We start from the raw sequence: 25,445 nt of genomic DNA, 5'->3' as shown, positions 1-25,445 counted from the left end.
TCTAAAAAGAAAGCAAGAAAAATTATAGAGTTTTGAATCTCTTTGTGATTTTTTTGAAAAACTTATTTCCTGATAGCTTCAAATATTATTAAACAAATATCTTGTAATGTCACTTCACTTCTTCATATTCACATTACTGGAACTTTTAAACAACTCTACATATCTTTAATTGATTTCCATTTAAGTTAGAAGATGGACTGTTATGAGCAGTTAAAACTCAATCAATTTTTGATTAAATATTAGTCCAGCATTCTCTTTTTCGTAACTTATTATCCGAATAAGTTAAGAAGTTCATCGTCAAGTTACAAACTTTCAATACTCTTCTTCTTAACAACTACATTTCAGCAATAATCAAAGTTTGCATAGAAAACTAAACTCAAGAAACACTTACTTTAATTGGACTTTAAATATCTTTAAATATAAACCTTTTTGATTCAAAATTCCTCGAAAAAAAATGTACCAATCGAAAAGTATCATTTCAAATAAAGTTGTTATAGTTTTTTAATATATCTTGTAACAAACTGCAAAATATTTTACTGAAAGAAAAAGATGTAACAGTGAGTATTTTATTTTTCTTTCGCAAAAAAAAAAAAAAAAAAAAGAAAGGCACAATTTGAAATTTCAATAAAAGACCATTTTGAAAGGAAAATTCTCATTTGAAAATCAATGGACTGAATTTATATAAAGACAGACCTCGTATTTAAAATAGCAAAAAAAAAAAAAAAAAAAAAACAAACAAACAAGTCATTGAATAAGAAGAAAAAAAGCTGCTGAAGAAATCAGATATGCTAAACAGATAATTAATAAACAAATTATGAAAGAGACAATTGAGAAAAATTCATGGAGAATTAAGTAAACTTGCGTGAAAAGTCAATTCGCTCCTAAACTTTAAAACCATAAAGTAATAAAGCAAAAAATATGAAGTGAAAACAAAAAGTAAATAACTTTTGAAAAAAACGTAAGTAATACATCATGAGAGAAAGAAAGCGAGTAATATAAGCTACATGAATAAATCGCTTCGCAGGTTTTCGAGAATGAAAAATGCATAATTCCGAGAAATAATTTAACAACGCCTATTCGAAAGCCTTCAAGGAATTTCCAGCGAGAAATTTCAAATCCCTACTGTTAATATTGAAAGATAGTGAACATATGAAGCACGAAGTAGTGAAATATGAAATATTTCCAAACGATGAGATAGATGTCTGTGTTTATAAACATAAAATTTTTTAATTTTACTGAAAATTCTTGCTGTAAAATTTTTCAATTTCTAATATTAAAAAATGATAAGAAGTTTAAAATTTTTAATCGTTAAAAAAATTCAGAATCGGAATCCAATTTTTGAGAACTTCAAACAACCATGACATACAAAATTAAAAACTAAATTCAGCAAGAAAGCTCAAAATATTCCAATCTGCTGAATTATTATAATATATCATCGATGAAATACAACAAATTAACACACTATTTTGGTGTTATTTGTTTTCACATTTCACATAGAAATACATATAGGAGGTAACTTGAACTATATACGTAAGAAAAGACAATTACAATTTCCATATTTACTTTTGGGAAATACGAAAGTGCGGATGAAAGGTCAAGTTGATGAACATCATCCGACGAATATCCATCAACAATTTTCGATTATGCATTACAAATGATTCATAATTAATTTTGAAATTCCTGTAAAGCAATGAACAGATAAGAAATAACCAGAAAGTGTTATTCCCAATTCTATTAATATTGTATTGCTTACAGCTTTCAGTTTTCAAGAGATGTGCAAAAAGTGAAGAAAAAGAATATACAAATCAAAGGTAACTATTAATTGATAAGCGAACAAAAATGCTTATTAAAATTTCTCGAAAATTAGCCAAAAAAAAAATTAAGAATGCAAGAATACGCTAACTATACTAAGAAGCAGGCCTTGTACATCAGAGAAAACAAACCTGTGTAGAAATTTTTTACATTTCAAAGATAAAACAAAAATTTTAACTTTTAAATTTAATAACATGCTAAGAACGTATCGAGTTAACTCTGGCTCCTCTCTCAAGTATCGTACCCGTAACAGAGTGAAAATGGAAATTCCTCTAATTAAATTGATACTGGGATTGCAAAAAAAAAAAAAAAACAGCACCTTCCCAGCACTACAATGCATCATGTTGCAACATAAATGATATGCAATAAAAACTTGAAATGCATCATAAGACAAAATAACCTCAAAATCAAATTTCTTAGAAATTAGTCTCTCGATTTTTAGTTATTCTTTTTTTTTTTTTTTTTAATTCATCCATTATATTAAAATCTTACTGAAATTTCATGTTTCCCTATCTTTTAAAAATTTATTATCAAAAAGGAGTTTTCTTATAAAGCTATAATTTTCAATTTTTTTTTTTTTTTTTCTGGAGGTGTGTATATCCCACATTAATTTGAAGATAGCACAGATGAGCTGTTGAGAATATAATATCAATAATTTTAGAGGTTAAAAAAAAAAAAGGATAATTAACAATAGATCAGAAAGATAAATAATAAACAAGTGCAAGAGGAAACTTTTCAAATAAGATTCGAACAAAATATCGAAATCAAAAAGACAACTACTTCTTGAAAGTGATAGAAAAAATGCTTTGTTATAATTCATTAAATTTGCTAAGGCATTCATGAGTTTCGAAGTCCATCATGATCATTAATTTCATCGGCAGATTCAGAATCCGTTGTATCCGCAAAAGAATCAACCAGTTGCTCTTTGGCTGGTAAAGGTGCATAACTGAAGCAGAAAACTTTGAAATGATAAATTAAAAATAAATATTGGCAAAAACAAAATAATGTTTTTAATCGGATAATTTGACTTCCCTAACTGTATAATATGCCAAATTAAAATCACAAAGTATTACGAGCTCTGCTGAAGAAAGTTTAAGTTATATTAGTATCCAACATGCTCTTCTAGAAATAAGAAATTTAGAAAAAAAAAATCATTCATTATTATATCATTAGATGTATTATCATGTTTTATTTTATCCCGTTTTTCTAGTAGAATTACACTATATTAAAATACCATACTTAGAAGTGGAAAAAAAAAAGCTAAAAAGATGATTTAGTGAAATAAAATAGTAAGTGCTTCTACATAATACAGTATTTTGAAGATATTGCAAAAAACACCTTATAGCACTGTCACACTATAAACGATGATACCTGAATTACATAAATGACAAACAATGATAACCCAATTTGTGCACATAAGATCATTTAAGTTATGTCAATAAATATAATGACGAAGAAAAAAAAAAAACTTTTTGTGATATTATTCCGCTGATAAAATAATTGAAAAGAGTGCAATAACTTACTCGATGTTCCGATTAGTACGACTGGAAGAATTACCAATGCCAATTTTCATAATGAATACAACGACAACAATACATAAAGTTAGAAAAATAAGCGTGAAAAGTAATGTGTGAGAGAGTGATGAATGCGTTGTATGTAGTTGCAATGATAATGACGTGCAATCCTCTGAAATTTGAGAAATAATTTTAAAGCTAAAAATTCAAATCGATCGACAGAATTAACAAAAATGGCAAAGAAATTGTATAATTTCAACATACAAACCGTTAAATGACTCATGAAAGATAAGAAGTTGTGGTAAATCAAGACAAGAAAATGTGTCCAAAAGCAGTTAGAGATTACTAAAGAAGACCAGACAAACTTTTGCAGAAAGAAATGTGAAGTTATTGTGAAAGTTTGCTTTTGATTCCTTTATCCTTCATTTTGGCAACTTTTATTCTGGTAAATGCAACCTCATATACTTCTACTCTTTGTATATCTGTGAACTAAATTTATTTCAACTCGGAATGATAACAAAAACATCATTTTACATTAACTATCTGATGATGGATTCACAAGCTGATTCAAAGCTAACACTCGAATGTTATGATTCATTTACTAAACATGTATATAAACTAACCACAATGATAGAGCATTGGATCCTCGCCCACTCTACAGCACGGTCGACAATATCCAACCGATCTGTTACTAAAGTTTGTCGCACATGAATCGCACTGCAAAGGTCCAGGACCATGACATGTCCTGCATGCATCATCACATGGTGTACAAATAGAATTTGCTGCTTCATAATATCCAATGGAACATTTATTCCTTCTTAGTATACAACGTGCCTGTACTGCTATTGTATCTGTAGAAAAGTAATTTATTATATAATTTGTAAAATTGCTATCGTTTTAAATCACATCTATTCAAAAGCAAATAAATAACTGAATTTGACAATGGTTTCAAAATACTCTAATAATCGTTTAAAAAGCAAACATTCATCGACAAATCCTAAGTAAAAATGCAAATTTGAAATTATTGTTAAACAATTAGTTGGTAGTGCTTCACAAAAACAATTTTTGGAAAGGAAATGAGTCAAATTTACTTATATTTCAACTTTTAAATCATAAAGTAAATCTTTTTTCAGACAAAACTTCTGCTCTGATCAAAAAAGAAGCTTGAATATGCATTCTTTCCATATGCATTCTGTTTTGAACAAACAGACAAAAAGTTTCAGGCTCTTTCAGCTGCTTTAATCAGCAAATAATTTCTTAACTTGAGATTTAGAATTAATATTATTGTTGCTAACAATAATAATTTTCCTACAATACTTACAGTCCGGTTCGAGTTCAGGTGGACATGCATCAATGCACTGCCCATGATCCAAATGTCCATAATGATTTACATCGATTAAGAGTTGCGCACCAGGGCATGTTTCGCATTGCTCTGCTTTGATGCATGTTTTGCAATTCGGACTACATGCACGACATTTATTCCCTTCTAAAAAGTATCCCTCATCGCATCTCGCCACACATCTGCAATAATTAAATTTTGCAAACCAGAAAATAAAACAACAGCAGCAGTTATTAATTTCTTTCATTAAAAATTTATGAAATGGATATTTAGAGAATTATTTTTTGCTAATGATATAACAAACTATCGGTCAAAACAATTGTTCAACGAACTAGGAGAAATTTAGCAATGTCATTTGTAACTTAAACTGCACATTAATGCACCTGTTGATTGGAATATTAGTAACTCAAACTTATAATTCCTAGTCGGTCAATAATTCGATAATATTTTAATGATTTATTTGTAATTTCTGATCAACGTATTTTTTTTTTTTTTTTTTTTGCAATCATGATAAGATTCTTGGTTTAACTTAATAGAAGAGACTAAATTACGTCGATTTATTTCTAGCTTAATTATAATACATGTAGGTTCATCATATTATTAGGTATGAGCCAAATATGGAAGTTTAAATTTATTATCAGAGTTTTGATATTGTTTCAACTGAAAACTACAACTAGTGTAATGTGGAAAAAGCGTAATGTATTGAATTGATCCTCTAAAGCACTTATCATTATGCATCATACGAAAATATTTATTCATACGTAACACGACACTTACTTGAATCCTGCACGATTACGTAGGGATTGCGTAAAATGCCTGCAAGAAAAACAACTAACTGCCGATCGTGATTCCGTACATCCAATACATTCTGAATGACAATCTGGTGCTGAACGCAAATCACCAAAATTGGTTAATGTTTCAGTTGGGGTAATCTGAAATTTAAAATGATCATTTCTAAAAATCTTATGATAAATGAATACAATAAGAATTAGCTAACAAAGACAGAATTTAATATAAAAACATTTTATTAAATTTTGTATTTTACTAAGCAAATATCTACGAGAATTTTCCAATGTTTCCAATTAATAAATTCATATTATACCGAATAATTTTTTTCTTCTCGACAAACCCATAATATTAATAAATACTATTAATTAATAATAAATAATAATCAATCAAAATGGCAAGCAACAACAAAACCATCATCATACAGCAACTTCAGCTATTAATCGTGCTCAGAAAAAAAAAAAAATAAAAAAAAAAAAACAAAAGAAAAAGCGAAGTAATGACAATGAGAAGGGTTGGAGAAAGGAAATGATGCAAAATAGCTGAAAAAAGTAATCGAACGTTAAGAATACTCAAATATTTTAGTGCATGATGTTTTCTAGTGAATGCACCATTGCATGGTCAACATATAAGTGCAAGAAAAACAGATTCATTCTCCTGCAAATGACAATAAAGTCTTCAAAATCTTCAAAACACTTTTAAATAGATAGTTCGAAATTTGTCATTACCCATTAGATAGAATATATATATATATATATATATATATACCCTTTATTACTTATGTCGAACTTATAAACAAATGCTTAATCAAAAGATAATGAAGTAAAATGCGATGGTATACTGAGGCAAGCTAAACCAATCATTTGCTAATAATATTTTAAAAAAAATCAAATCTCATCTTAAAAAAAAGAAAAAAAATTGTTTGTGTAGACATGCAATATAAATTGGAATAAATTAAATGAATCATTAGACTGTAGAATGTATTATGTATTGTGTAAAAAAAAGTCTATAGTTATTTTTAGTCATTATTATCAGTAAAGTGATAAACAGGTGCTCTAGAAGGAAATCGAAAAATAAATTAGATTAATTGCTAATTTCATTTAACTAACTTTTTTTTTCCTAATTAACGATGCTAGAATGATAACTGTAAAGTGGAACTATTTTACTATCATAATTTCAAGTAATTAATCAATTGTAAATTTAATTAATTATATCACATCGACAAGATAAAATGAAGTACGTAGAAAATCATGCCACAAGTATATAACTGAAATGTTTAATAATATGTTTTCAAAACTTATATTCTTCTTCAAGAACTAAAATTGAATATCATAAAATATAAAAATTGACTTAACGGATCTTCTTAGTTTATTCTCTCTATTATTAATTACTTACTATTTTGTACAGTTCAACAATACGGATGTTAGAATTTCTAAAGCACTGATTCTTCTTATACGATTAATTTTTTAAATATCATAGTAACATATCACTTGTAAGATTCAAATCTCATTCTCTCAGACCAAATTTATTAATTATTAATTAATTAGTTTTTGAAAATGATTCATGCATAATACGATAATGTGTATGTCTATTGTTACTTTAAGATACATCCATTTTTGGAATATGTGCAACATATAGTGGCTTTCCTCATGATGGGTTCTTCCTACTTCTTAAATTTTAACAAAAAATAAAATTTCCTTTAAAAGCATGTGCAACCGAAAATTTGACGTTTACAAATCCTACGAAAAAAAAAAAAAACCTTAAATGAAAACATGAAAAAAAGAATAAGAAAAAAACAATGGAAAGACTACAACTACTTGTTATTTCCCTATAACATACTACGACTACAACTACCACTAGTAATTATGGTAAAAAAAAAAAAAAAAAAAACTTTCATTCAATTTTAATTTTTAAAAATATTTGCAAAAAAAGCAGTACGAAAAACTTGTCAAATCTAGAAGTGGAAAGATCTAGATTTCTCTCTAATTCGCTGGAATTCTCAATCAAAATTAAATATTTTTCAAAATATAAGATTTTTTGATGCATTCGTAGTATATCAGGGTTACAGCAAACGGTTTCAGATGCTTTCACTATAATAACACAAACAATTCAAAATTCACCATTTTATTCTTTACATAAGATTAAAATCCAATGCTTCTATAAAATTAAGCACAAAAACTTAAACACTACAACAAAATTCATACCAAACAGTTCAAATACACATAACTATAAGCCAATGGTCTGAAGTGAATTCCTCGTTTTATCTCGTTAGAAAATAGATTGCTTAAATTCGAAATTCAATTCCAATCCATTCACCAATTCTTCATCCTATTTGTAGTTGCCAAATATTGGTGAGACTTTCGAATACTATTAATGTAGCTAACTCATTATTACCATAACACACCAGATAAGCTCTTAAATACAACCTAAATGATGCTGCTAATTCTTATTAAAATTATTAAATGATTATTAATAAAATATATTGGGGATAATTCACACACAGATTATGGCTTCAAAACCGGGATTAATTTTACATGAATTACGAAAAAAGACAAAGTGCTTACAGGAAAATTCACTAATTCATTCATGTTTTTGATTTGCAATTTATAACGATCACACTTTTCTTTCCGGATAATTTTGAAAACTTTACGACTAATTTTATGTGAAATGATAAAGAAAATAGCCTTTCTCCTAGATTGTTAAAATCCTTCAATTCATAGTTTCGCAAATTTTTATGATTTTAACTATGTTATACATACCGCATAGAGAAAATGGAATGTTATAATTACGAAAAAAAAAGAGAACACAAAAGTGAGAAATAAGAGTTGAATGGAAGAGGAATACCAATAACCATCTGTCTTAATTAAATTTTTTAGCATTTATTATCAACATTTCTTAACCAAAATATGCTTTTTTTTTCAAAAACTTATTTTGAATGAGAGAATGCTATGCTTAATTCATTAAATAAACTATGAGAAAATGGCAGTAGTAAACTGATAAAGTGAAGTGACACACAACACAACAATATACAAAGGCAAATGATTGAAAAGTTCAGAATAGACATGAAGAATTTTTAAAAATTAGATTTCATCTCTCACAAATCTGCTTCATTTCATCAATTGATGAGAGAAACAAAATCTTTTACGCCCCGCATTATATCAAGAATATACATAAAAATAATCATAGAAAAACACTAAAGTGAATATAATTTTCGAATTAAAAAACCAGAAATTCAGGTACATTTTCCAAAAATGAGATAAATCTCCTTATTTGGTTACAAAAAAAAATCATTGAAGAATTGCATTCATACAAATAAAAAAGTTCTCCTCTTCCTAAAAAAAAAAAAAAAAAAATTAGTAAAAGGGAAATCAAAAAGAGTTAAGCATTTGGAATTCATTGAATTATGAAAAAATTCAAATATCAAAACTTGAGGAAAGACGATAACATTTGAAAAGAAAAAAATCATTTATGGAAAAACATAAAAACCAAGAAATTCAATAAAACTAAGCATATTTTCTAATAATATATGTCAAAATTATCAAGTATTGTTCGGCTTAGATGATCTGAAATTAACGATAATAAGCTAAGATCTTACCCAAATTATGGACAACATTTATTTGATAATAAGTTGAAACCTTTTTTCAGTAAAAACTTCTTTTTGCTGCATATTCAGCTCCGTTACTTTGAGTGGAATTTAAATCCATTAAAAAAATGAACTTAGATGTACATTCTAATCTAATGAGATAACAGATGAGGTTCAGCAGCTTACACTATTAACAAAATTTCTACTTAATAATCCACACTACTTATGGTTTCGTTCCTGTCACTAAAAGTACAACCAAGCAAATATATTTCGTTTCTTGCAATTTGAGAAAACACTTAAACAGTTTAAAATTCTCATTGAGACCTGAAATAAAGTAAATTGATCATATGACATTAGATAATTCTGAATTCTAACAAGAGTCTAAGCCGCACAAATAGCAAAATAAATCAGTTTGAAAATAAAATGAAGATGTAGTAAAATCTGAAATGATTAAGGAATTATAATACAAGACAAGGAAAAGTCATATATGAAATCACATATGAAACAAGAAAAAAGTTTCTCCGCGTCATCACAATTAATTGGTCAGTTTAGATATGTATAACCAGAAAGTGATGGAAAAACAATAGAGAAATTTAAGACATTGAGCAGATTTCAAAAAGACTGAAATGATAAATCAAGGAGAAAAATTTTGCAATATATTATAAATAGATGAAATAGGTGATAGCAGCTATACATCAATGTTATTACTTATTTTATCCAAATTTAATTTTAAATTTGAATAAAACTCTCCCCTCAAAGAGTAATCTTTTGATTTGTCCTCATTAAAACGAATAAAGTCCAATCAATGGTAATTCTGGTAAACTGGTACAAAGAATTCGAGAAATTTATTGATTCGAATTAAAAATTCAGCTTTCCTTGCCCTCTTTTCGCATTATGGCGTTAGACAGTTTTAAAGCTGCAATCAGAAAACAAAAGAGAACAGAGGACAGAAATTATAAATGATCTAAAAATTAAAATTAATTTTAGAAAAGTTCAAACAATTTCAAGTAAATTTTAAGAAACCACAGCTATCAATAAAGATCACTAACAACGGTGATAGTTGAGCTATCCTCAAAATATTAGAGCATTACAAAACACAAAAACGCATTAAAAAAAAAAAAAAAAAAAAGTTCCAAGATCAATTATTTTGTTAAACATAAAAGTAAAACTTTTTATGTAAGGAAAAAATCGATGCAGGAAACCAACGAACACGTATAGAATATACATGTCAAAGTCGGATACAATGACATCCCTAAAAAACCAGAATTTCAATATTACAAACATATAACAAATTTTACCTCCTCATCCTTCAATAGCTGATTGCGTTAGCAAAACAGATGGCAATATTTATAGCCATCATTTCCAGCAGTAAAGATATTTAAAAATTTTAGAGTAAATCACTTATTATTGCTTGTAGCAAAACTGTTGGAAAAGTAAAAGTACAAACAGAATCTTGCAGCAGCAAAGATTTGTTTGTAAGCCTTACAGCTCGATGATATGAAAATGGAGCTATTAAAAGAATGATTTTTAAATTAAAAGAAATTTTAGGTGACGGGAATCGATGAAGATGAAGGAGGTATAATGGCTGTCGTTGAAATATTACTAGCAAGAGAGATAGTAGAAGGTGTAATAGTAGTAATAGAAGTAGCAGTAGGAGTAATAGAAGGTTTCATTGCACGCCGACAAGCCAATACTGCAGCTAATGTAACAAGCAGTAAGACGGCCAACTGCAGTGTCATCAACAGAACCGGTAGTGAGATCTGTAGAAAAACCGTTAATTCAACCAACAACTTATTAATTAATTAATTACACACGATGTAAATGGTAGCATTGATCATAATTAACACACGAAATAAAAAGGCAAAGATATAAAAGTTTAAAAAATCATAAGATCCCATTTTTATTCATTATAGAACCTACTGATTCCGAGCGGTAATGCATCAAGAAGGAAAATTCCATTGAACATGCAATTCGGAGCACCGAATCAGTAATATCATAAGCGACCAACAGTAACATATTCAGTGAATTATTTCAACAATGCTAGATTATTTTAATAATCTCGAAAACTTGACCTAATACACTTTTTTTTTCTTGAAAAGTAGTTCACTATAAAATTATGTTACAGCAACAAATACTAGAAAGACAAATTATTCAGTCATTCAATTACTAGAAGGAAGAAATTACTTATACAGAATGTATCACCACCATTCAATTCTACTCTCGAATAATTTCATACTAAACATTAACAGTAACGAGCCACACTCACTCTAGCTTCATGCATAGCAAATCATCAAAACCGAAGTAGAATAAGTAAAGTGGTTCGCTATAAAAAGGTTTTATATAATACTAAATTTCTGCATAGTATCCGTGATACATTTAAACTATATACATTGAAAGATGTTTAAAGATTTGGAATTCAGACCCCAAATTTCAAGAAACATTTGAAATTATTATTAAATTATAGCATAGAGAACTGAACTTATTTGACAGCATAAGAGCTGGATAATGATTAATATCTGATATTATGCAAAACGGTACATATTCGCAAAAAATAGCAAACCAACTTTGACTTCTACTTAACTATCCTTTGATATCTTGCAATTCATGAAATCTAGCAAATTACAGAACTAAATATTACTTACCTTTTCAAATACAGTAAAAATTTAATTAAAAAGCATGCCTTCTAATTAAAAAATGTTAATTTTCGCGAAAAATGAAGATAATGGAATGAAACCACAATTAAAATAAAAAACACATGCATATTATTTCATGCGCATTATTATAGTTAAATGTCCAGAATTTAAGGTTCATTAGAAATTAAGAGATAAGTGTCACAAACAAAATCCTGGCAAAAATGAAATTTAAGCAAGTCAAGCTTACAAAAATGATAGTGGAATTTCCAGACAAATGATGTCTGAAATTTATAGCAAAATAATTCAAAAGTGAAAAATTGAAAAAAAAAAAAAAAAAAAAAAGCTACATGCATTATGTAACTGCAAAAAAGAATTTGCAAAAAGCTGCATGCAAATCTCTCAATTTTTTTAGTTCTTTTTGTCTATGACACAACAACCACGAAATTGCTGATAGTGTCTCATACCCGTAATTCTGGTGGAGCAACAGCCAAAAGCGATTTTTTATTCTCCACCTCTTCAGGTTGCCAATCTCTAGAATCACGTTGCTTTTGCATCATTTCCTGAACTAACGATAGTGAGTGATGATGACGATGACGGCAACACTGATGATAAGATTTCGTGACTATCTTTCATATTGTATAGCTATTTTCCTTTCCTTCAATCACTAAGCATATTTCTCAAATTACAGTAAATAAGAGCTTTAAAAAAAAAAAAAAATGCATGAACTGAAACAACAAAACTAAAAAAAATATTGTTAGAAGTGGTATTCCGTCTACATCATATACCATCCTATTATGACAACAAATAATTAAATCATCCAGTTCAAACAACCAAATAATTCTGATGATTCAAAAAAAAAAAAAGTTTCTCGAATTTTTTAAGAAAATAATCGAGCACAATAAAAATTATCATTCTGAAATGTCAATGCCTATTTGGATGTTTTAATTGGAATTCACATAAGCAAAAAGGCGTGTTAGACGTACGTAGAATTATTGCTACCAAGCTCCGCTGTGCACCTGTGCATAAGCAACTATCTTTTGTAAAAGCTACCATCACCTCCTTAATTTAGTAAAATGGAAAAAGAGTTGATTCCATATTAATTCATAGGGAAAAAGTTGTAAGGCTATTTTTTGAAAGACTACTTAGCTGTAAGGAATGCTTTAATGAAAGACTACCGTAGCTGTAAAGAATGCTTTAATCATTATATGATCAAAGAAATGAAAAAAAGGACTGCGTCCATGCACCTGTGATGCTATATGCTGAGTAATTCGATCAAATGGAGATTCGACTGAAGAGGGTGATGGATTTGAGGGATGCCGAGGATCATTTGGTTGAGCAGGTTCAGCCGTACCATATAACAACAGCGACCAGTCGTGGAACGTTCCTAAAAATGGTCAGCAAATAAAGATATACAAATGTTAATTAAATATAAGATGCAATACAAAGTAAAATAGCAGAGAAGTACTTTGAAATAAAGTACAGAAATGAAAACGCGTGCATGACACTGTAATTTACTGAACGAACAATTCTGAAAGTCCAAAAAATTTGCAATTTATGATGAAAAACATATGATGACAACAACAACCTCCAATATTTCTATTCGTGCTAACAGATTCCACCATCAAAGTCCACGTTCCACGAGGATCTTCACCCCATGTTTGAACGGACAAGAAGGGCCACTTATGGATACCATTCGAATTGAAATCCTGCAGCAAATATTTATTACTGAGCAGTAGTTGATAGACTAAATATTAGGAAATCATCTCCATGAAATGCAATCAATCATATGTTAACTCAAGCTGATAACATAATTAGCATGTAATAAAAAAAAAACTGCAGTTTCTGAACCTTTACGTGTGGGATAAAGAAAAAACTGTTAGAAATAAAATATTTTTTATTTTTTCCTAATACATAAGGTTTATAAAGCAAACCTGTGGACGAGGTGGAAGCAATACAGAAGAGGTACCACGTGGCGAAAACAGTGTGAGTTTCAGGTCGCCCCTTTTCCCAAAGCGAAATGTTGCCAAAACTTGTACATGCTCGAGATAGAGAACTGGTGTACCAGATTCACAACCACCTACTTCCAGTGAAAAATTCATTTGAAAACTACCCGTTATTGGTCGCGGACTGAAAAGAAAAAATGTTATACGTTTACAAGAAACAAGTTTAATTCTTTCCATACAGTGTCATTGCAAATCACTGCAATCGAACTCTTCTACAGTTATAATCATCTTTAAAAAGTATTGGAATGAAGCTCACTAAGTTTGCAGACAAATTAAAACAACCATTTCAATGCAACCAACTTCTTAGAAATCGTCATCTCTCTTGCAAGTATTATTATCTTCATTTCATGTTTACTATTCAAACTACTTGCATATCGCGATCTTAAAATTACAGAATTATCCAACTTACTTTGGCTTCTCTAGCTTATAGTCATATGTACAAATGTGTTGTTCTGGTACCGTTTTCCAGATCAATGCGAGCTTTACCAGTGCTCCGGCATCCATCAGTCCATAACCAAATTTGTTGTTAATTCGTCGTCCAACCCCATTCACCGACCAGCCTGGATTATTCAACAGTGGTACTGGATTGGCTGTCCGCAGTACAATATGTTGCATGTCGCGCCATGTCAAATTTGGACTAAAATTTGATAAACTGAAGAGGGAATTTCAGGATGTTCGGTGTTATTCAAAATAAGTGAATTAATAATTTCAAGAAATATACGCTTGCTTAGATAAAATAAATGGCTTGACAATAACAAAATTATTACTAAACATACTTTAAAACATTGTAAAATTATCTAACTGCAAGCTATTTCTTAATTAATGACCTATTACTTCTTCCGTCGTTCAGCTTCAATCGATCATACCGAAAACTGACGATTATTTAAGTATCTATTGGAGTATTTAAAACTTACTTAGCTTCCAATGCCAACGCAATAATACCCGCTGCAATTGGAGCAGATGCACTAGTACCCGTATGTGAACGAGTGCAACCGTGTGGTACATCAACTGTTATCTGAAAACTTAACTTAAGGTTAACAGAAATTAATACTTCTTTAATCTTTAAGAATTTTCTGAGTTCTTCAGACATCAAATTCAAGAATTAATCTTTAAGAAATTAATGCTGTTATGCTCAATGTATATAATATCACTAACAAGCAACATGCTGCACTAAATATCTAAATAAAATAATTCTGGCAGAAGTAGTGAACTTGTAATGGAAGAATGCACCTTATACAATCCAGTAAATCTATTTTATAATCATACCAAGAATGGACTTTGTAGGAGAATCATGAAATGAAAGCACTGAAATCTAAAGTACTCACAACAGCCGGTTGATTCATATTAGCACTGCTATATGTTGTAGCGATGGTTGATGGACACTCTTCCAAGTACCATGGACTGCGATTATCAATTGTCGCCGAACTAACACTGAGTGTATAGACAGATGTCGTATAACCATCAGCAGAGCAGCTATCTTGCCTGCAATATAAAATAAAAATTTACTCCTCCCGGAAATACTTTTAGCAATCAGATTATTTTTATTACTTTCATCTTTATATATAATTATTCATTAAAACTTTTAAAATCAAATTTAGCTGTTTCCAAGGTTCTTAATATTTTTATTCGAATTTAAATCTTTTACCTTGAACCACCATTACCACTGGCCCAAACAAAAATACTTCCTTTACCATCACGTCCTACTCTAACACCGTGATAAAATGCTTCTCGAGTTAACGGCCCAGGACCATCAAACGTTCTTCCATCATCTTCAGGGCCCCAACTCGCCGAATAAATATCAATATGATGACGATTAAGAGACAGACTTGCTGCTTCAACACTGAAGTGAAATTAATTTGACAAGTGAATTTCCGAAGATACGCGATTACCTGGTTTCATAAAATACAAGATCAAATTGCAAATACAGCAAAAAAATTTCCGAAATTCTTGTCATATTTATCAAACAGAAGGAAAATCTGAATAAACTCAATCGGACATTTCATTCCATTAATATTACTTTGATAAGAAACTGAAGGTATTTATTAGAAAACTTAGACCTCATTTTCTCACCAAAATAAATATATGCCAATTTTAAAATAATCTAATTTGCATCAAATCTTATTTAAAAAAGCATGATTTATTCATGAATCTACAGATAATTCAATAATAATGAGTAAACTAAAAGTAATCCAACAAATGAGCAACGGTTATTTAATATCCTAGTACTAAGCACTGAACAAAATTGATTGTGCTTTATTTTGATTTTATTTTCAACTGCACTTTAATCCATTAATCCTATCATTTATTTATTTACCTATCGCTCACAGGACCATCAAGCATTCGTACACCTCCGATTTTTGCATGAAATGCAACACCGACACCACAGTATACATTCCCAGCAATTGATGCAACTTCACCTGCACAACGTGTACCATGCCTGCAAGCATTAACGATTATTCTATAGGATAAGAATGATTATACCAACTTAGTGGAACAAATTAGTTCTCATAGATATTTTCATCACATCAGTAATTATGCATACTCCCTAATATCTGAATTTAGTTCGAATTTAAATTTGATAAACTTATTTGAACAATTTATTATAGTTGTTCAAAAAAAGAAGAACAGCTGGCAGTGTCGATGCAGGATAACTTCTACGCTAATCAAATAATTCGGTTTACCGATAATTCAAAAATGGGTTAACAAAAATTAATACATTAACTCAACACATGAGCATAATCATAACTCTTATTTCAAGTTACCAGTAATATGTATATTTTAATTGGATAAATATGACAATTACATTTTTATGTGATTTTATTATCTCGTTTTTAAGTCTTTGAATTTTTTTTATCAAAATCTCAAGATTTCACTATATTATTTGATTCACTCTAGAAAGATACTTCTCACCCATTTACTCCACTGATTTACTTATCATTTTAATTTTGCCTCGTACTGTGCATATTTGTTTGTCAATTTTCTCATTTTTTCGTTTCTTTATTCAACTTTTCAGAATAACTTACTTATTGTCACCATCATCTTGCGGAGTTGGATCATCATCATGACCATTAATATCCGTACTTGCCAATGGATCATAATTTGCTGCCAGATCCGGATGATCTCGCTGTATACCATCATCTAATATTGAAACAGATACATTACGACCAGCATAACCTAATAACCATGCAGCCTGCACATTCATGTCAAAACCTCCCTGTGCACCATTGTTCTGCAATACAGTACTTTAACATTTTTTTCGGATAATTATCATATTCTAAGCAAATTGCAAGAAATATCATTTAGATCTCTCTTGATATCTTTTCCGATTAAAGAAACTTTTTAATATAAATATCCTTTATAAACTATAAAATTTTTACTATAAATATCCTTTATAAATTTAAAAACTTTAATATTACCAAAACTCCTAGCTATGTGCAATTCACAGAATGAAAAGATTTTCGCATACAACTTGACTCAATCTTCTTTTAAACGTCAAAGATATTCAGAAAAGAAGAGAAAAAAAAAAAACCGCTCTCTAAATCTGATGAGTACTTAACAAGATTTTTTGGTAAAAAAGAATCTTTTAAAGTCTCACAGATCCTGAAAGCAATGGGAATTAAGTGATCTATGCTAAAACAAAACAAAACAAAAAAAGACGCACAAGATACCACTGCTCCTTATACAGCGGATCTGGAAATGGCAAAACAGGTACATCACGTTGTATGGAATTAATACGCTGTTCAGCATTAGCTATCGATTCAGCACGTTTTACAACATTGATGAAACCACTATCACGTTCATACACGGTATCCGAATAAACAAAATCACGTTTTCGCCTTACCCTGAATATTTTAGACATTGAGATTCAACAAGAAATCGGAAACTAAATCTCTTAAAAAAAAATTATGCCATGTCTTCTTGCAACTGTGAGTAATAAACGAAATTTATTTTTTTCAAAAAATAATCAATTAAAAACTTAAAATACCTCGGCCTTTGTTCTTCGATCAACAGAATATCAGGATGCTCTTGCAATCTTGAGATTATTTCACGTTTTTGTCGCTTTGAACGTTCCTTTTGTGAATGAATAACAAAGTAATATGTGCCGTCTAAGAATGGCTTACCCTAAAATTAAAATAAAAATTTTCTATTTATTTTCTGAATTTAAGTTCAAAAACTTAGTTTTCCAAAGAACTCTACTTTAATAATGCACAATATATAAAACCAAAAGTCAATAAAGTGACTGACAATGATGATCTGAATCTTTAATGGACAATAATATGACTGAATTTTAAGAGCCTTGAAAAATTAATTCGATCTTTCAATTTTTTGATACTATTGAAATGGATAGGGTCTCACATGGAGCAAAAACAAGAAAAAGATGGATATATCCCAAAATTCAGAAGACTCCTCTTGTATCAAACATTCGAATTCATATTACTGTTAAATATTAATATCAATTTGGATAAATAACACACTAGAAAATCTCGGTAGTTACTTACTTTAATTTCCAAACCATGTTGTTTCGCAATTAAGTGAGCTTTTTTGTCATTTCTTTCACGAAGTCTCATGATTGTATGACTTGGTTCCGGACAAGCACCATCCGCTGTACATATCGAATCATGCTCAATGGCCAAAACTCTTTGCAAATAACCGAATAAAACGAATATTCTTGCTAAATGCCAAAACATCCTGAAAAAGCGCTGAATGCATATACATTTTTCGAAGTGTTATAAAATTTGTTCATACGTGAATGGAATTGTTTTAATGCCAGTGGAAATTAAACAATTTAACTCTCATTAATAGGTAGGAAAATAGCTTTGGATTAATGAAACCATTCAAATAAATCTCCACTGATTAATATTTTCATGATGAATGTAAATGTTCGTATAGAATTTATTCTTTTGTTTTATTTTAGTGATGATTGTATGTGTTGTTGGCACAGAATTCATTATTTCTCTTAAGTATGACATGATAAAGTATGAAGTAAGAAAAAACGATATGTTGAGAATCATTTACCTCGTCGTTATCATTTTACTATATTAATTTACCTGATGACATCACGTAAATAAAAGGTCATGCAAAATAAATGGAAACACCATTATTATCAATCATTCAAATGAATACCTTTATAAGACAACTAATGCGAATGGCAGTCCTGATGAATTGACAAAATTTCATTTTGTTGCCAACTTTTTTGAAAAATTATTTCAGCTCCCTCTTTTTTCCTCAAGCTCACTAGCCTTAAAAGCCTGTATTGAGCTCAACTAGATCCTCTTCCCTTATTGAAGCATGAAACTCGATCACCGATTATCCTCCTCAACTGTAAATGTAACATTTCTTATATCACCAAATTTCATCTCACTTGTTGAAACTATCTCCTACAATTTCCAAAATATGAAAAGATCTAGTTCAAAAACTATGCCCTTTTCACATCATATTTTTTTAAGAAATATTTTTTTTTTTCTTTTTATAAAAGATTATATTGAAAAAAAAACTTTTGACATATTATAAAATGTTTCTCTTTTTTATGAAATAATCTTTGACATATTATAAAATGTAATCTTTGAGATATTTTATAATATCTGTTTCTATATTATTTCAAAAAAAAAAAATCACCTAAAACTTCACATCAAACATGAAAAAGACAGCAAAATCAAAACGAAATAACTTTTGTCCATTGCTACCAAGCAACGAAAGAGTATTTTATTATATCGCAGCCGATAGCAAGCTAATATATGTTTTATTTCTTACGCACTTGGTAAATCCGAACCTACGCTTAATTTTAATTATTATTCTAAATTATCTATCATTTATTTTCAGGTTATTTTGCTTCGTTCAATAGCATGTTTATTCATTGCATCCGGTTTAGCAATAATTACCCAAAATTACATAATTATTAAACCACTCCATAGCTTACGTACTTAATCACAACTTTATTGGTTACAACATTTGTTAGAGGGTAGTGACTTAAACGACATTTGAAAAATTGAAAACAATAATCATTACACGAAACTTGATTGAAACAAACGACAAAACAATGCAAACGGTAATCTCAAAAAAGATTATTTTTATTTATCGTTTTTTTTTTTTTTTAAAAATTTCAACATTACTTCAAATCACTTAAATAAAAGAAGAAAAGATCAATCAGAAAAAATCAAAAAGTTAGGAGAATTTGTTTTGAAATAAATTTTCCCAAGATGTAAATAAGGTAAAAAGAGGAGAAATTCTCAATTCGAAAGCAATTTCCTATTTTCCAGCTAATTTCCCAGAAATCTTTTATAGCGGACTATAATGCTGCAGTAAAAAAAAAAAAAATATTAAGACTTGAAGAAAAAAAAAATAAAATAAATTCATTGAAATTAAAAAAAAAAGTATTTGTTTAAAATGTTAGCTAGTAAACATCCGTTCTATAATTGAACTGTTACTATGACTGGGCTTTTGACAATGGAATAAGATGCATTCATGAAAAGCTATATATATATATTTTTTTAATTACCAATAAAATTTAAAAATTCCTACAAGAAAACATGTAAGTTTATAATAAAATGTGCAATGCTCATAAACCATTTCACATATAAAACATGTAAGTTTATAATAAAATGTGCAGTGCTCATAAAGCATTTCACATATAAAACATGTAAGTTTATAATAAAATGTGCAGTGCTCATAAAGCATTTCACATATAAAACATTACACCTAAACTATAAAAGGAAATGAAGTGAAGAAACTTGAAAAATATTCATCTGTTATAGAATCATTGAATTAATAAAATAAGCATCACATGTAGACATGCTTAAAACATATCTCACCCCTAAAAACATGAACTCCCTACACATATAAAATTGAAATTTCATGTTAACATGTAGTACATGCATGCAGTACAAAAGCCATTAATTAATCAGATTTTCACTACTAATTTCTACGATAACAAGGAAAAAAAAATGCAATCTCATTCTTCATCAAATTAAAAATATTAAAGTAAGTATGCAAGAAACATTCACAAAGAATAAATTTTATTTCGTGTGTGAAAGCAAAACAGATACGAACGCACATATATATATATAGAGTAGACACAAATACTCAACCGTGTAAACAAGTGACAAGTCAAACAAACAAGTTTCCAAACTTTTATCATACCATCCAGTAGCTTTATCATCCCACTAATTAATTGCACTTCGCTATTCCTACGTAGTACTTTCACTTGCAGTAATAAGAAAACTAGTATTATTATTATTTAGATGCAAGCCATTAGCAAACGTTGATAGCGATAATGTCAACTGCAGTACACTAAGAAACGATAAATTTCACTTAAATATGGAAAGTAACAATTTTATTTTGAAGGAACATTATTTTGAAGAAATTTCCATTAATGAGGTGTAACACATATAGCTAAAATACCGTAATGCAAAAAAGTATCCTCAAGAACAAAAACGGTAAAGAAATCAAATAAAATAATAAACTTGGAAACTTTATATGATAAGCCTATAAATTTACCTATAAATTTCCCATTACATTATTACATCTAAATTTTATTTCGAACTTTCATTTAAATGTTTCATTAATTCTAACAAATGAATTTGTCATAACTAATCACAGATTTTAAGTAAATCTAAGAATAATAATTTCACCCAAATCTCATCATGCAAAGACCTCCAGATATAACTGTCCAGATGTAATTGAATATTTCACTTAGAAATTCAGCTATGAATTTCAGTCTACCAATTGTAAATTTCACCTCAAAATAAATCTCAGTTCTATCTTAGTTGTGGTTCAAAGACTTACATGCTTACATCAGGAATTTTTTGAAGAGTGATATTCTAAATTATTAGCAGATGAAACAAAATTTCGAAAAATATGCAAGATATTTATTCCTGGCACAGCAGCGAACAACATTAATTCATCATCAACCACCATATAAATGCCTCAAAATCAGGCAATCTATTTACGATTTGTGATTACTGTTCATTACTGTTCAGTTATTATTCCCATTCAAAAATTCTGCTTTATTCTGATATTTTAAAATTAAATCAGCTAGAGATGCTGGTATTTCAAACTGTTCTGAACCATGTCGTTCATATTTTTTTTTGAAAATTTTACGACAATATTTTCAGCTTATATGCATATAAAGAAACTAATAAGAAACTTATATGCATATAAAGAAACATATAAAGAAACTAATTGTTATGCCAACAAATTTTCACTTTAAAATTTATTTTTTCTTCAAGCAATTCATCTATCTTCATTCTTCTAATCTCTATTTATCAAATCGCAAACTAAGCTAACACCTTCGAATCTTCTAATCTGCAATTTACGTAAGGTTAAAAATTCTGTAACTAATTTCAACTTGCATTTTCTATTTCATTTCTCCAAGCCTTTTTTGTAAATTTCTAAACCTCAAAGTTTTCCAGTTATTTCATTAAAATATTACATATAATTCTACTTTACTGTTGTTAATAGTCACAAGGCAGTTTCATTATATCATCATACTGCAAACACGATGTCGTGCGAGTTTAATAAAAATATTTGCTTTAAAAAGCAGTATTTCCTAAATTTTGAGGACAACTGAAATGTAATAAAATAAATTGAAATATCTATTAAACAAAATGTAAAAAAAAAATACCAGAATCAATTTTTTATAATTAATATCATCTAAATGGATATTTAAAAACATATTTAAACATTTTACACCATTCCTAAATTACAATAAAATTAATAGTTTACAAACTGAGAGAAATAAAGGAAAAAACTTGACACCTTTTCAATGTTGATGATAGCACAGTTGTAATCCTTGATGAATAATGCACACACCTGATGCACAATGAATGAACAAGGAAGGCAAATGAAATTTGTTAGGAAACCAAATATTTGAAACTTGACTTAGCAAATAATTGTAGCAACAGCAGTAGCAATTCGGCATTTAAGAATAGAAAGTAGCAAAGGCAGCCGACAGAATTGTAGTTGCAGCAATAAATACTGTTAAGTAAACGTGACTCTGAATGGACGCTCCACTAACGTTTAGGTCATATTTCCTACTCATTTTCCGCTTCAACTGATCCTTTTTATCAATTTAAAAGAAAAAAAAAAAGAATGGATAAATGCGTTATTTCCGTATTTCTAGTTTTAGTCTGCTTTCAGTAACCGGAAACCGTAACGAACTTGGAAATATTACCCACACTAATATATATGCACTGATATGCACACAAATATACTGCTACTGCTGTGCTATTTTCCTTTTTTTGTCTGAAGTGAAGAGCCAGTCGCTAGCTGAAATTAGCAGAAATTTTAAAAGTTTGTCACTTCTGGTTTTCTTTGTCGTATTCATACAAAAGAAGGATCACTAGAATATGGGTAAAATAATTCAAACAAAACTGAAACGAGGAAAAGTCAAGTAAAAGACATGTAAACAAAAAAATGGTACAAAAGAATCTCTTAATTAGGAACACTTAATGATGTTCCAATATCATACAAGAATTTAATGTTAAAGATTTGAGTAATCTTAACTATATAAAATGAAACAATTCCCGATTACTTTAAAATAAGCAAAAATACTATGAAACAATACAATAAGCGATCATCTTAATAAATTTATAGCAGTTAGTGGTGTAAAGATACGAACTTTTTAAATTAACTATTAAATGACTGTTCCATTAAAGCACTTGACAATAAATTGAAAAAGCAGCTGTTCCAGCGTAATTGATGACTCTATTAAATAACAGAATAGTTTTGACTATATATGGAGATATTCGTGATAAATAATAATATCATAATATAATCAACATATAATATCATTTTTCATCGAAAAATGATCAAGAGCAGTCGATCTGTTTGTCATTCAGTTAATTCTCTTTTAGGTTCCTTTTCAAAAATACTGCTTTCTACTTCGTTAAGGAAGCATTTAGCTACTAGTAAAAGCAAAAGGGTGCAAAATAAATCGCAAATAGAACAAATTTCGGAATATTTATCTTAACAGCATTATTTTAATTCCATGTAAGAAATAAACAAAAGTAATAAAAATAGAAGATGGAAATCATAAATATATACAAAATGGAAAAGTAAAAGATGGAGATAAATATATGCAAAATGGAACAATAAAATTTGACATAAAGAACAAATTCCAATAATTCAAAATTATAGCAAATAACGATCTGGTGTTTCAAATAACAGAAATAAAGATTATGCTTAAAATTTTTATCAACAAAAGAATTAAAATTTCAAGTGCTCAAATTGGAAAAACATAAAATTACGAAAAATAAAATTGAATATTGAAAAACATAAAATTGAAACAAATAGGCTGACTTCGATGTTTGACCACACTAATTCCAAAAAACTCACTTGTAACTCAAAAAAAAAAAAAAAAACTCAAACTTCTTAGTACTGTACCTCTTCGCGACCGAATCATTGACTGCTCGAATTTTATTGACTATCCCGGTTGGACGAAATGCAATAACTTTTTCTCATGGTCTACAATTGATATTCTTAAATACCATTTCTGTATAGCAAATTTATTATAAATGGATAAATCTAAATTGAGTCGAAAATGAGAGAGGCGCAATTGTCTCAGATTAGTTTGTAATTAAGCTTTAATTAAATAAAACTAATTGGTTGCACATCTTTGCAACGAATATCTCTGCAACATTCTCAGTAAGTTATTGTCTACTCTATTTTATGCAAATTTCAATATTATTGATTCATTATTTCTAATACTTTCATGAATTGTTTCCCCAATAGCTTACAGTAATAAGCACTGATTAATAAGTCGTTGTTTAATGTATTTAATTGGTATCCAAATTTATTTTCAGGAAATTCCGAGATTTAATAATTTTTATTAATTTACTTTAGCCATGCAATTATTTGAATTATCAACTATTTCACCAAATTAATTTGTAGAAAATGTAGATATAAACCTAAATATGGAAGTAATTTAGTGTAAAAACTTTCAAATTCAAATTCATTAACGATGGAAGAAATAAAAAATGGCATTTTTGTTTCCAACAAAATTATTTAAACTTACTTTAAGGAACTCTTTGTAAATAACGCAAAAGTAAATTGAAGAAATAAACCAAATATTAGCTGTAATTATAATACTAATTAAATAATACTTACATTCAGCAGCAAAATCTTTCTATCCATTTCTCTCCATTAATAATTAGTTTATCATTGATAGAAGAATAAATTGATTAGCCGAGAAAAACTGCAATTCTTTGATAAATTTCCTAATTTCAATGCTTAATTTAAATAAATTAATTTGGATAAAAAATTAAGTTAGAAAAAATATTTCATACATTTGATGAAATTTTATTGATTTAATAAAATATTACGACAACAAAAGATCAATAAATTGGATTATGAATTTTATTATAATTTTAAAATTAATCAAATAACATCTAAATCACAATTCTATTCCAAAGCAAAAAAATTCTGTTAAAATAACAAAAGTAAATGAAATAATATTTTGAAATGAACGAGAAGAATAACAAATAATCAAATAAATAAACAAATAAACAAACTGTTTAGGGAAATTTATTGAGTGAAATAAATGAAAAACAACAGAACGAATCAAATAAATAAACAAACAAATAAAAAGAAAAAAAAAAAATTTTTGTGTTTATTACAAATTAAAGAAGAATTTTGCACCTTTTCATAGATTGAAATAAACGTTTTATTCAGAAGAAAAAAAGCAAAACGAAACATTCAACTAATTTTATCATTAAATGATCCATTTCATTCCTTATTCAATCAAACAAGTCAAACAAGTTTCATCAAATCCAATTCTCT

General features: G+C 28.6%; 1 protein-coding gene and 1 non-coding gene across 2 annotated transcripts; both read right to left on the bottom strand.

The window, feature by feature from the left end:
• Positions 1-2,649: 2,649 nt before the first annotated feature.
• Positions 2,650-18,358, bottom strand: Bma-bli-4 (endoprotease bli-4 precursor, putative; the record flags this gene model as incomplete). The annotated part of the gene is made up of 17 exons (XM_001897266.2): positions 2,650-2,758; positions 3,336-3,498; positions 3,950-4,177; positions 4,648-4,847; positions 5,443-5,597; positions 12,912-13,051; positions 13,253-13,373; positions 13,599-13,794; positions 14,080-14,307; positions 14,585-14,685; positions 14,996-15,152; positions 15,316-15,510; positions 15,985-16,107; positions 16,694-16,899; positions 17,332-17,512; positions 17,656-17,792; positions 18,170-18,358. 17 exons carry the CDS (start codon positions 18,356-18,358, stop codon positions 2,650-2,652), a joined length of 2,829 nt encoding a protein of 942 aa, XP_001897301.2.
• Bm16820 lies at positions 12,243-12,274 on the bottom strand. The gene has a single exon (XR_006228111.1). It is a non-coding gene; the product is annotated as a small nucleolar RNA Bm16820 (small nucleolar RNA).
• Positions 18,359-25,445: the final 7,087 nt, after the last annotated feature.

Source organism: Brugia malayi, assembly GCF_000002995.4.
Source record: "Brugia malayi strain FR3 genome assembly, contig: Bm_v4_Chr3_scaffold_001, whole genome shotgun sequence".
Classification (NCBI taxonomy): Eukaryota; Metazoa; Nematoda; class Chromadorea; order Rhabditida; family Onchocercidae; genus Brugia; species Brugia malayi.
This window is presented reverse-complemented; position numbering and strand designations above follow the sequence as displayed.